The sequence below is a fragment of the Neophocaena asiaeorientalis genome, unplaced genomic scaffold (assembly GCF_003031525.2).
Source record: "Neophocaena asiaeorientalis asiaeorientalis breed wild unplaced genomic scaffold, Neophocaena_asiaeorientalis_V1.1 scaffold293, whole genome shotgun sequence".
Lineage (NCBI taxonomy): Eukaryota > Metazoa > Chordata > Mammalia > Artiodactyla > Phocoenidae > Neophocaena > Neophocaena asiaeorientalis.
This window is the reverse complement of record NW_020173920.1, coordinates 4,089,741-4,102,808: the sequence shown is the minus strand read 5'-3', so window position 1 is coordinate 4,102,808 and position 13,068 is coordinate 4,089,741. Positions and strand designations below refer to the sequence as shown.

The 13,068-nt window shown below is 35.5% G+C and overlaps 1 protein-coding gene across 3 annotated transcripts in view; it reads left to right on the top strand.

Moving 5' to 3' along the window:
* PAK2 (p21 (RAC1) activated kinase 2) overlaps nucleotides 1-13,068 on the top strand; it is an 88,725-nt gene that overhangs the window by 66,983 nt on the left and 8,674 nt on the right. For all 3 annotated transcript variants that reach the window (XR_003004061.1, XM_024752111.1, XM_024752110.1), the window contains 7 exons: nucleotides 637-741; nucleotides 1,809-1,941; nucleotides 6,911-6,974; nucleotides 8,568-8,616; nucleotides 9,098-9,210; nucleotides 10,527-10,644; nucleotides 12,453-12,552. Coding sequence is in view for 2 of the 3 variants with exons in the window: in XM_024752111.1 (XP_024607879.1) it covers nucleotides 637-741; nucleotides 1,809-1,941; nucleotides 6,911-6,974; nucleotides 8,568-8,616; nucleotides 9,098-9,210; nucleotides 10,527-10,644; nucleotides 12,453-12,552 (682 nt within the window). In the remaining variant the exon portion in view is untranslated. The remainder of the gene's footprint in view (nucleotides 1-636; nucleotides 742-1,808; nucleotides 1,942-6,910; nucleotides 6,975-8,567; nucleotides 8,617-9,097; nucleotides 9,211-10,526; nucleotides 10,645-12,452; nucleotides 12,553-13,068) is intronic.

Here is a 13,068-nt window from a genome sequence, read left to right as displayed (position 1 = left end):
TGCCTTCCTCTTTTGCCACAACTTCTGATGATTCTAGCTGTTTTAAATAGCCAGAACTCTCTGACTTATACAAAGTCCAGAGGATTTTTGTTTTTGGTCTTAACAAATGAAATGATTGTTTACTTTTTGGGCTTGTTAAAACGGTATAAAATTCTCTATAAAAGGTATGAATTCCCTCTTAAGAATACTTGGTATATACTGTATACATTTGTTTCATAAACTTTTCTGTAACGTATAGAATTACCTTTACTTTGTGTGTGTGTGTGTGTGTGTGTGTGTGTGTGTGTGTGTGTGTGTGTGTGGTACGCGGGCCTCTCACTGTTGTGGCCTCTCCCATTGCGGAGCACAGGCTCCAGATGTACAGGCTCAGCGGCCACGCCTCACGGGCCTAGCCGCTCTGCAGCATGTGGGATCTTCCCGGACCGGGGCACGATCCTGTGTCCCCTGCATGGGCAGGTGGACTCTAAACCACTGCGCCACCAGGGAAGCCCCTACCTTTACTTTTTAAATGATTTTGATTAGAACCAGTGAGGTTTTATTGCTTTGAAATGAGCTATTATTTTTTCAAGTATGGTGAAAAAGAGAGAGAGTCATATTTGACTTGTCTTCCTCACTTTGCTCCTGTGATAAATGCAGCTGAATACCAAGGGTTCGGAAACAGCAGTAGTAACAGAAGAAGACGATGATGATGAAGAGACTCCTCCTCCTGTTATTGCCCCACGACCAGATCATACAAAATCAGTGAGTTTCTGATTAGTGAATTGGGTTGTGTGTGTCTGTGCATGTGTGTTTTAAAAAGCAGTCTGTATTTGACTTCCAGTGATTAATTTTTTAAAAGTCCTCAGGCTTAAAATGTTTTAATATGGGATATTTGACTAGGAGATCTTTACCTAAACGCCACTCATCAAAAAACTAGTTTTTTGAAAATTAAAACCGAATGGATTCTTTAAAAGTTAAAATACTTTTCTCATTTTGTTTTCTTTCTGTATTACACCATCTGTTCCCGAGAACTCATCTGTTTCTCTGCCTCTTTCTGTTTATCTCAGTGCAGAAAAGTACTGTATCTAAAACTTGGATCTTACCTTTTATCCAAAGTACGTATTTAACTCCCATTTAACATTTGTCTTAAAAACTTGGTATCATTCAAGAGGCTGCCGAGAGTGAAGTTTCTAACAGATATGGGAGAATTTTAATAATAAAAACCTTAGATAGAGACAGAAAGAGTCTTGTCCCTCTCCCTGTACTAATACAAATACAGTCCGGGGAGCATGATGAAGTGTTGGCACAATAGGCAGGTAAGGCTCCAAGGACTGCCATTGGGTCCTCATCTAATGATAGAGAGCTCTATTTTCTTTACCACTTAGAACTGGCTGTTTGAAATGAAATGGTAGATATTATATTTGTATAAAAAAATTTTGTGGAAATTAATAATAGTTATTTCAACATCAGGGTTTCTTTGCTCCTTATTTCTCTCTTGTAGAAAAAATATGACTTCTAACTTGTACTTCTTTTTGCTTCATTTCTTGCATATTATTTTCAGTCTGGTTACACTTAAATTTCATTCACAGATCTGCTGTTTTGCTAGACAGACTTTTAAAATATATACATGATGTGCCAAAGAAAAATGTTTCACATTGCATCTTAGTTACCAGTCTTTTATAAGACAAGTCTGAAAATACTATTCTCATTCTTTAGAACACTGAGGACAACTTAGTTTTTGTCAAAAATCAAAGAACTGAACAGTGTGCCAGTAAGAATACCTAAAAATATTTTTCCTCAAGTCTCGGTAATTAACTGTTTCTCTGCAGATTTATACACGGTCTGTAATTGATCCTATTCCTGCACCAGTTGGTGATTCTAATGTTGATAGTGGTGCCAAGACTTCAGACAAACAGAAAAAGAAGGCCAAAATGACAGATGAAGAGATTATGGAGAAATTAAGTATGTTAACTACATTTTACATTATTCTTAAATTGTTAACAGCCCCTGAAACATTTGGCCCAGATGGATCTTGATTTATGTCTTATATGTTGGCTTAAGACATAAAAAATAAATTGTTTTCTTCTGGGAACAACAGCTTCAATTAATGTAGTAAAGCCAAAATAATACTGTTCTTTGCTTTCTTATTATTATGTGCTGGCTAGTGAGCAGCATCTTTGCAAAATAGTCAGTACCTTGGGGAGCAATACTTCTTCTCAAAGGGCCAAATCTATGGGTCCTAGTTGGAAACTTTATCAAAGGAAGTTTGTATATATTTATGCACACCTGTAGAATAAAATATGTCCCTAAATAACTAAACAAAATGGCCTATATAGATCATATGTGTAAGCATAAAATATATTTTTTTCTCTTCTCCTTTTTCATTCATCAGCTATCATTGGCCTGGATCAAGCACTGGAAATAATACACACAGTGCCAGAGAGGGTAGCAATAACATCTCACTACAAGTCTGTAGCAACTTTAGTTATAAAGGATACTGACCTAGAGGGATCAAGGAAAAATATTATATATTGGCAGTAGGCTTGAGATTGGGTACCTATGTAAAACTGGATTATTTCTGTGAATTTCTTTGATATGCCCCTCTCTCTTTTTACCTAGTGAAAGTTTAAGTGAAAATTTCGTGTGGTTTTCTCGTGTTTTGACTTACTGTTAATACGAATATAAGTTAGAGTTTTATGTACGATATCCTAATTTTAAAATCTGCTTCTCAAGAAAAATCTCAAATAAACAACCTAACCTTATACCTAAAGCAACTAGAGAAAGAAGAACAAACAAAACCTAAAGTTAGTAGAAGGAAAGAAATCATAAAGATCAGAGCAGAAATAAATGAAATAGAGACAAAGAAGACAGTAGCAAAGATCAATGAAACTAAAACTGGTTCTTTGAAGAGATAAACAAAATTGATAAACTTTAGCCAGACTCATCAAGAAAAAAAGGGACTGGGCTCAAATCAATAAAATTAGAAAAGAAAAAGGGGAAGTTACAACGGACACCACAGAAATACAAAGGATCATAAGAGACTACTACAAGCAGCTGTATGCCAATAAAATGGACAACCTGGAAGAAATGGACAAATTCTTAGAAAAATACAACCTTCCAAGACTAAGCCAGGAAGAAATAGAAAATATGAACAGACCAATCACAAGCACTGAAATTGAAACTGTAATTTAAAAACTCCCAACAAACAAAAGTCCAAGACCTGATGGCTTCACAGGCGAATTCCATCAGACATTTACAGAAGAGCTAACTCCTGTCCTTCTGAAACTGTTCCAAAAAATTGCAGAGGAAGGAAAACTCCTAAACTCATTCTATGAGGCCACCATCACCCTGATACCAAAACCAGAGAAAGATACCACAAAAGAAGAAAATTACAGCCAGTATCACTGATGAACATATCACTGATTCAAAAATAATCAACAAAATACTAGCAGTCCAGATCCAATAATACTGTAAAAGTATCATACACCATGATCAATTGGTATTTATCCCAGGGATGCAAGGATTTTCAGTATCCACAAATCAAGCAGTGTGATACACCACACCAACAAATTGAAGAATAAAAACCATATGATCATCTCAACAGATGCAGAAAAAGCTTTTGACAAAATTCGGCACACATATATGATAAAAACTCTCCAGAAAGTGGGCATAGAGGGAACATAGCTCAACATAATAAAGGGCATATACTACAAACCTACAGCTAATATCATACTCAATGGTGGAAAGCTGAAAGCATTTCCTCTAAGATCAGGAACAAGACAAGGATGTCCACTCTCACCACTATTATTCAGCATAGTTTTGGAAGTCCTAGCTACAGCAATCAGAGAAGAAAAAGAAATAAAAGGTATCCAGACTGGAAAAGAAGTTAAACTGTCACTGTTTGCAGATGACATGATAGTATGCATAGTAGATCCTAAAGATGCTACCAGAAAACTACTAGAGCTAATCAATGAATTTGGTAAAGTTGCAGGTTACAAAATTAATACACAGAAATCTGTTGCATTTCTATACACTGACAACGAAAGATCAGAAAGAGAAGTTCAAGAAACAATCCCATTTACCATTGCATCAAAAGAATAAAATACTTAGGAGTAAACCTGCCTAAGGAGACAAATGACCTGTACTCCGAAAACTATATGACGCTGATAAAAGAAATCAAAGAAGACAAACAGATGGAAAGATACACCATGTTCATGGATTGGAAGAATCAATATTGTCAAAATGACTATACTCCCCAAGGCAATCTACAGATTCAGTGCAATCCCTATCAAATTACCAATGGCATTTTTCACAGAACTAGAACAAGAAAATCATAAAATTTATATGGAGACACAAAAGACCCCAAATAGCCAAGGCAATCTGGAGAAGGGAAAACGGAACTGGAGGAATCAGGCTCCCTGACTTCAGACTGTACTACAAAGCTACAGTCATCAAAACAGTATGGTACTGGCACACAAATAGAAATATAGATCAGTGGAACAGGATAGAAAGCCCAGAAATAAACCCATGCACCTGTGATCAATTAATCTACAACAAAGGAGGCAAGACTACACAATGGTGGAAAGACAGTCTCTTAAACAAATGGTTGCAGGAAAACTGGACAGCTACATGTAAAAAAATGAAATTAGATCATTCTTTAGCACCATATACAAAAATAAGCTCAAAAATGGATTAAAGAGCTAAATGTGAGACTGGACACTCTAAAATTCCTAGAGGAAAACATAAGCAGAGCACTCTCTTGACATAAATCGCAACAATATCTTTTTTGATCTGTCTCCCAGAATAATGGAAATAAAAACAAAAATAAACAAACGGGACCTAATTAAACTCAAAAGCTTTTGCCCAGCAAAGGAAACCATAAACAAAATGAAAAGACAACCCACAGATTGGGAGAAAATATTTGCAAATGATGTGACTGACAAGGGATTAGTCTCCAAAATTTACAAACAGTTCGTGAGGCTTAATATCAAAACAAACAACCCAATCAAAAAATGGGCAGAGGACCTAAATAGATATTTCTCCAAGAAGACACAGGTGGCCGAGAGGCACATGAAAAGATGTTCAACATCGCTAATTATTAGAGAAATGCAAGTCAAAACTACAATGAGATATCACACCAGTCAAAAATGGCTTTCATCAAAAAATCCACATACAATAAATGCTGGAGAGGGTGCGGAGAGATGGGAACCCTCCTACACTGTTGGTGGGAATGTGAATTGGTACAACCACTATGGAGAACAGTATAGAGGTTCCTTAAAAACCTAGAAGCAGAGCTGCCACATGACAGTACAGTCCCACTCCTGGGCATATACCTGGAGAAAAACATGGTCCGAAAGGGTGCATTCACCCCAGTGTTCATTGGAACACTGTTTACGATAGCCAAAACATGGAAGCAACCTAAATGTCCATCGACAGAGGAATGGATAAAGAAGATGTGGTACATACATACAATGGAATATCACCCAGCCATTAAAAAGAATGAAATAATGCCATTTGCAGCACTACAGATGGACCTAGAGATTGTTATATTGAGTGAAGTAAGTCAGAGAAAGAGAAATATCGTATGATATCCCTTATATGGGCAATCTAAAAAGAAATGATACAAATGAACTTATTTACAAAACAGAAACAGACTCACAGACTTAGAGAATGAACTTACGGTTACCAGGGGGGAAGAATGGGGGAAGGGATAGTTAGGGAGTTGGGAATTGTCATGTAGACACTGCTATATTTAAAATGGATAACCAGGGACTTCCCTGGTAGCACAGTGGTTTAGAATCCGCCTGCCAATTCAGGGGACATGGATTCGATCACTTGTCCGGGAAGATCCCACATGCCATGGAGCAACTAAGCCCATGTGCTACAACTACTGAGCCTGCGTGCCACAACTACTGAAGCCTGCACTCCTAGAGCCCGTGCTCCACAACAAGAGAAGCCACAGCAATGAGAAGTCTGTGCACCGCAACAAAGAGTAGCCCCTGCTCACCGCAACTAGAGAAAGCCCTTGCGTAGCAATGAAGACCCAACACAACCAAAAATTTAAAAAGAATTTTTTAATTAAAAAAAAAAAGTATAACCAACAAAGACCTACTGTATAGCACAGGGAACTCTGCCCAATGTTACATGGCAGCCTGGATGGGAGGGGAGTTTGGGGGAGAGTGGATACATGTATATGTATGGCTGAGTCCCTTTGCTGTGCACCTGAAACTATCACAACATTGTTAATCAGCTATACTCCAATATAAAATTAAAAGTTAAATAAAGTAAAGTAAAACCTGTTTCTTAGTTGTGACATAGTGAACTTTCCTAAAACAGATGTATGATTAGTTCACATTAGAGTAATGTTTATAGCAATAAGTGATTTCCTAAATATATTGAAAGATATACGAGAAGAGTCAGAAAAGCCATTTAGGGTTTTTCATTTGGATATTTTATATATATATAAATATTTATATTTTTTCTCATAGTAAGTAGTTTTATAACTTATCATTAGTTTAGTACATTTCAGTGGAGTATGCTAAGTAGGATGACCAACTTTTCCTTTCCCCAGGAATTTACCAGTTTTAAGACTGAACATGCCACATCCTAAAACTCCCTTAGTCTCAAGAAAACTAGTACTGTTGGTCATTCTAAAACGTGGTCATTTTTGAGAAGGTGGGATAATCAAGACATTAGTTAGGAGGTCTAACCTAGTGGAAATAATGTGTCTTCTTCCTTCTGACACTTTTTTATTTTTGTTAATTGTTTCTTTAGTGTTTGAAACATACATTATTTTTGAAACTTAGTGTTATGTTTGAAAACTTCTAAAATCAGTGGAGGTTATTAAAAGAAATAATGTTATCAGAATTAGTTTACAATTTTTAAATGCTTAACTGAGTTTCCAACTTTTTGTTGTTTTTGTTTAAAATAGGAACTATTGTAAGCATAGGTGACCCTAAGAAAAAATACACAAGATATGAAAAAATTGGGCAAGGGTAAGTATTTGTGACTGTATTACCAGAATATTCATTATTTCCTGGGTGCCCAGCATGATATCTCTTTTGCCTGCTGACATTGAGCACTTCTGGTATTCTATGAGTAGTATCCTTGGATTTGTGTAAATAAGTAATGCATTTATTTCTAGATGCTATTAAAATACTGTACTACTTAGCAGTGATTGTGCATTGTTTCTTCTTAAGTGTTATTTTGCGTTGGTGATAAGAAATTAGATGGGTGGGAAAATTGCCTGGCAAATATTTAAAAGACAGTAAGAAAATTTACTACAGGATTATAGTTTTAAAAACCTGCATTTTAATCACATCATTAAGTATGGATATTTAATTCTACTGATCTTCTGATTTTGTTCAATCATTTGTATTTTTAAAAAAATTATTATTTTTTTTTTTGGCTGTGCCACATGGCTCATGGGATCTTAGTTCCCCGAGCAGAGACTGAACCCAGGCCTCCTGCAGTGGAAACGCGGAGTCCGAACCACTGCACCTCCAGGGAATTCCCAATAATTTGTATTTTTAAACTATGCTAACTGAAATCTTTTTTTCTGTTGCTTGGGAGCAAATGAACATCTTGAATTTTTAATGTTATTAATCTCTGGAAAGTGTTCTGTCAGTTTAGAAAGTGAGCTTGAGTCTTTTTGAAAACTTCCTTATGAATTTCTTTTTAAAAACCAAATTCACTTGCGGCACTGGTTTTAATAACAAGAAATTGAAAATCATGTTAATATTCTTCTGCCTGAGAATGGATAAACTGTAAATAGTATACTGGATAATATATGTAATAATTACAAGTGAACAAGGATAACACCTATCCATATGGATGACCATCCCCAATCCAATGTTGAATTAAACAAGCAAATTATAGGAAAATACATAAAATGAAATCATTTATATGAAGTTAGAAAATTGGGGCTTCCCTGGTGGCGCAGTGGTTGAGAGTCCGCTTGCCGATGCAGGGGACACGGGTTCGTGCCCTGGTCTGGGAACATCCCACATGCTGCGGAGTGGCTGAACCTGCGCGTCCAGAACCTATGCTCCGCAACGGGAGAGGCCACAACAGTGAGAGGCCCGCATACCACACACACACAAAAAAAAATTATGTGAAGCATTTTCTATAGCGGTACACACCTATGGGTCCAATAAAGTATAGAGAAATACATGTAAATGATGCACATCAAATACAGAATAAATACCCAATATAGATTACTTTAGGGAGGAGGTATGATGCCTTTGGAAAGGGCACATAAGAACCTTCAAATTTATTTGTAGTTCTTTGTTTCTTAAACAGGGCAGTGGATCCATGAGTATATGTGACTTTTTTCTTTCTTTTCTTTATCTTTTTTCTGTATTTTTGTAGATCTGAAATTTATGACAAATTTCTAACATAAGTTTTGGCCACAAGAATTGCCTCTTTTTCTTATTTTTTCCCCCTTTGTTTTTGCTTTTACTTCTTTTGAAGATGTTCAGTCTTAAACGTTCTTTAACCTCTTTTTAGTTCTGAGTATAAAGTCTTTGGATGTTATAAATGAGAATGATTTTGAAACCTTAAATCTGGTTATGTCTTTTTTTCCCTAGGGCTTCTGGCACAGTTTTCACTGCTACTGATGTGGCATTGGGACAAGAGGTAGCTACTTTTTCATACTTCTGGGTGTTACCATTAGCTTTTAATATGGGAAGAAACTAGATCTGCCTGTGAATAATCAGTAAGGAATCTCTTGCAGTTGAATATGTTGAAAGAATTACTCTAGGTAATTTTATAGCACTTTCCTTATTGAGGGGAAAAAAGAAGTAATTATGTGTTTGGTTTCATAAATAAATATTTTAAAAATTATTTTCCCAGCTTGGGATGAAAAGAGGATTAATTGCTGGCACTGGGCTGACCTTGCATTTAGATTTCAAGAGAAATCTAAAAATATTTAAGCTCTGTGTATTACAAAGAATTGTGCATAGGCAGTGTGGAAGTTAAAGTACTGCCTATGAGTAAATTATAATCTCATCGTATAGTATGTATGTAATAAATTAGATTATTAACTGATCTGTGTTTGTAATTTTCTAAGAGTATTAGGAAACTTGTTCTGACTTTTTTTTTCCTGTTTCCGTCATAGGTTGCTATTAAGCAGATTAATTTACAGAAACAGCCAAAGAAGGAATTGATCATTAATGAGATTCTGGTGATGAAAGAATTAAAGAATCCCAACATAGTTAACTTCTTAGACAGGTAAATATAAATATTTCTTAAACATTGGGAGAAAAATGTTGAAATTTTAAGTCTCATGGTTTTGGGGGCTAGCCAGTTTAGTTAGACTAAGGTTGAGTGTCAACACTGAAAAATAAACTTGAAGGAGGAGGAGAGGTTAAAAATAGCATATTACAGTTCAGAAGGTCCTTTTGCTACATAGCTATCACTTGGCAAGTGAGAGAAGGCAGTTAAATGAAGGACATTGCTGCTGGTGCTCATATGAATTACAAATGATCAGAAGCAGAAACATTAAGGAAACGTTGGCTATGATTCATGTCTTGACTGACAGAGATGACCGGCCACACAGTTTTTAAACATTCAAGTCAATTTTGATTTCAAATTTTGTCTTTCATGGGCAAATAGCATGTTTATCAAAACCTCACTTAATTTAGGAATTGATGTTAAATAGCAGAATAACAAGTAGAAGAGAAAATTATGTATCTTACATTTTTTATTTTTTAAATTTTTAATTTTTAAAAATTTTTGGCCGCACCATGTGGCATATGGGATTTTAGTTCCCCAACCAGGGCTTGAACCCGAGCCCTCGGCAGTGAGAGCTCAGAGTCCTAACCAGTGGACCGCCGGGGAATTACCTTACATCTGCTTATTTTTAAAGCAGTTACATATATGTGAATGAAAGAAGAATTGTAGAAAAATAAATGAAAATTATAGTAGTGATTGTATTGGAGATAGGGAATCGTAGGTGATTTTTTTTTAATGTCCATATTTAAATTTTTTTGAATGGGTTAAAAGAAAACACAGTTTTAGACTTTAGGGCTAGCTCTGGGCACCATGTTCATAGAAAGAAACTTGCCAGGTACATTTCTCTGCTTTTTAAAATAGTATTTCAAGTCAGTAAAGCATGGTGGTTAAAATAAGTCATAAGCTTTGGAATCAGTTGTGCTTGGCTTCAGGTTCTTGTTCTGGCACTTACTGGCTGTGTGACCTTGGATGAGTTACTTAGCCTTTCCAAGCCTCCATCTTTTCATCTGTAAAAAAGGACAAATCATTCCTGCCATACAAGGTTATTTGAGTTGGAATAATCTACGTACACACTCAAGTTAGAATTGCGGGCAAAATTTTAAAGTGATTTGGGAAAATCATAATGACCCTCAGGTATTTTTTTTTTTTGTGCTGTTCCATAGCAACTTTTCAGTTTTCTTCCCAGCTATCAAAGCTACCAGCTTTCTAGTTTTTTTAATTAGGATCCCTAACATTTGAATTCTTCAATATAGAGTGCCATGTGTTTAGAAAAAGTGAAAGTGTGAATGTATTTTGTATGTTCTTTTTTTTAGTTACTTGGTGGGAGACGAATTGTTTGTGGTAATGGAGTACCTCGCTGGGGGATCACTTACTGATGTTGTAACAGAGACCTGCATGGACGAAGCACAGATTGCTGCTGTATGCAGAGAGGTGAGTTTGCTCCCTTTTTGAAAAGTTACAGTAACAATGTGGTTAACAGGATGTGAAAAGAAGCAAATTTTTAGTTATTATCCAAGCAGGATACTTTTAAGGGTGAGAGGGAGTGCCATTAAAAATAACACCGCTCAACAGTGGAAACAAGGACAAAGTGGTACACATCTTCACCCTAAGTATTAATTAATAAGTTTACTTGTGGCCTTATTGATCTCTTTAAAGGTGACCAATGAGATGATATTCATTAATGAATTTGAGACATACTGTTTGCTTAGGCTAGTAGAATTCTGCCACATTGCCTACATATAAGCCAAAAATGAGCCTTTCTTTCTTCCATGTAATCTTTTCCTACAGATGAGACTTAGGTTAATGATTTGCTTATTGTCATTAAAACTGCAACAGTACTTTCTTCGAGTACCCTAGGAATCATTGTCACAAAGGACAAAATTGTAAAAGTTCTTACGACTATTATGTTTCCTGTGATTTGGCTTTCAGCATTTTTACAGTGAATTATAAGTAAATTATAAACTTTGTTCATGTAAGAACAGTATATGTGATGTTTTTCCTTTTTCAGCTTTTATTAGGTGTTTTTAGAAACTATTCTTTGAAACTTTTAATTCTAATGTAATTATGCTTCACCTAAGGGGAGCCCTCTTGACTCTTTCAGGAGGGAAACAATAATATATCCCTTAACAAAGAATGTTTGATCACTTAAAAGCTGATAAAAACTTAAGGATTTATCTATTTATACTTAATTTGTTTTTCTAATAATTTTTTTCATAATCAATATAAAATTATTTTAGTAGTTCCTCTAATTGTGATAACATTTGTTTCTATTTGTTAACACAAGAATTTTTCTGGGGATTTGTTCTTTTCAGGAATATGCTTAAATACTTGGTAAATGTATTGCAGTAATACACAGTTAATCTGGTTTTTTTCTTTGAATAACAGATTATTTTGAGTGAGATTTTTGTTATTAATGATGTACAGACTTTATTTGTTGTTCTACTTTAGTGGGGGTAAGAAATAAAAACAGCTTTTTCCAAGTTACAATTTAATACTCAGTTTACATTAAAAAAAACATAGCAAGTAGATTTTTAAAATTGAATTTAATTCTTGTTTTTAAGGAAGTAAGAGTAGTTCTTCTGCTCTTTTGACTCAGTGCTTTCTGAAATATGGCATAAGATGGAAGTGGTGTCCAGGATCATCATTGGTGTCTAGGGTGTGGGTATAGCTTTATGTAAAACCTACCATAGAAGAAATGAAGAAAACATTTTACATAGCATTGAACAGCTGGAGAGAACCAGACCCGCAGTGGCTTACATTGATTAGACTTTGGCATATTTCAGATTCAAATGGAAATGATAGCAAGTTTATCCTTTACTGTTGAAATGATTTCTAAAAAGCCTTGTGCATATTTACCAAGTGCTGCATACCTTTCGGCATTTAAACCTGAGCAGGCCTAGAAATCATGTAGACCCACCCACCATTTCATAAATGAGAACATTGAAGACTAAGTGATATTCTATGGTATTAAATAATCTGTGGCAGAAATAGGCCTAGATAAGACATTATATAATAATCGTCTCTGGATAAGAGCAGAGAGTGGGAAGAGGGGGATCTAATTAGTTAAGGTGTCTTATTTTCACAACTGCATGTGACAGGATTTTTTTCTTCACAAATGTATTATTAGAGTGTCTTCTGCTGGTTACTAGAGGTGGTGCTCAGGTCATAAATAGTGTATGTGAACTTCCCTTAGACTTTTCAGGGACTGTTTCATTGATAGGTGTTTTTCTCCTGTTCAGTGTTTACAGGCATTGGAGTTTTTACATGCTAATCAAGTGATCCACAGAGACATCAAAAGTGACAATGTGCTTTTGGGCATGGAAGGATCTGTTAAACTTAGTGAGTAACAAGTGAATAAATAACATTTATATGTTACTTATAATTTTCTGCCTTTTGTTTAAGTAAAAACCCTCTTCTGCTATTAACATTTTTATGACAATACATGCAGTGGGGGAGAATAGTAGTAAAAAGATATGGACTGTCAGCTGGACAGCTTGAGTTTAAATAGCGGATCTGCTACTACTTGCTGAATAATTTTGGGTGAGTTACGTAATCTCTTTTTGTGTCCATTTTCTCATTTGTATGATAAGGAAAATAACAGTACCTATCTCAGAGAATTCTTCTGAGTAGTAAAAATGTAAAGCATTGAGGAACAGTGTCTGAGACTATTATAATGTTGGTGCTGTCTTCCAAACATAAAGTTGGATTTATCTCTGCTACCTGTTGGGGTAGGTTTTTGTCATTATGCTGTTCATCTTTCTCTGGATTTGGTAGGTGGTGGCCTAATTGGGGGAGGGCTGTATGACTGTTATGTCAGAGATGACAAGGTCTGAAAAAAACCATTTTTAAACCTCT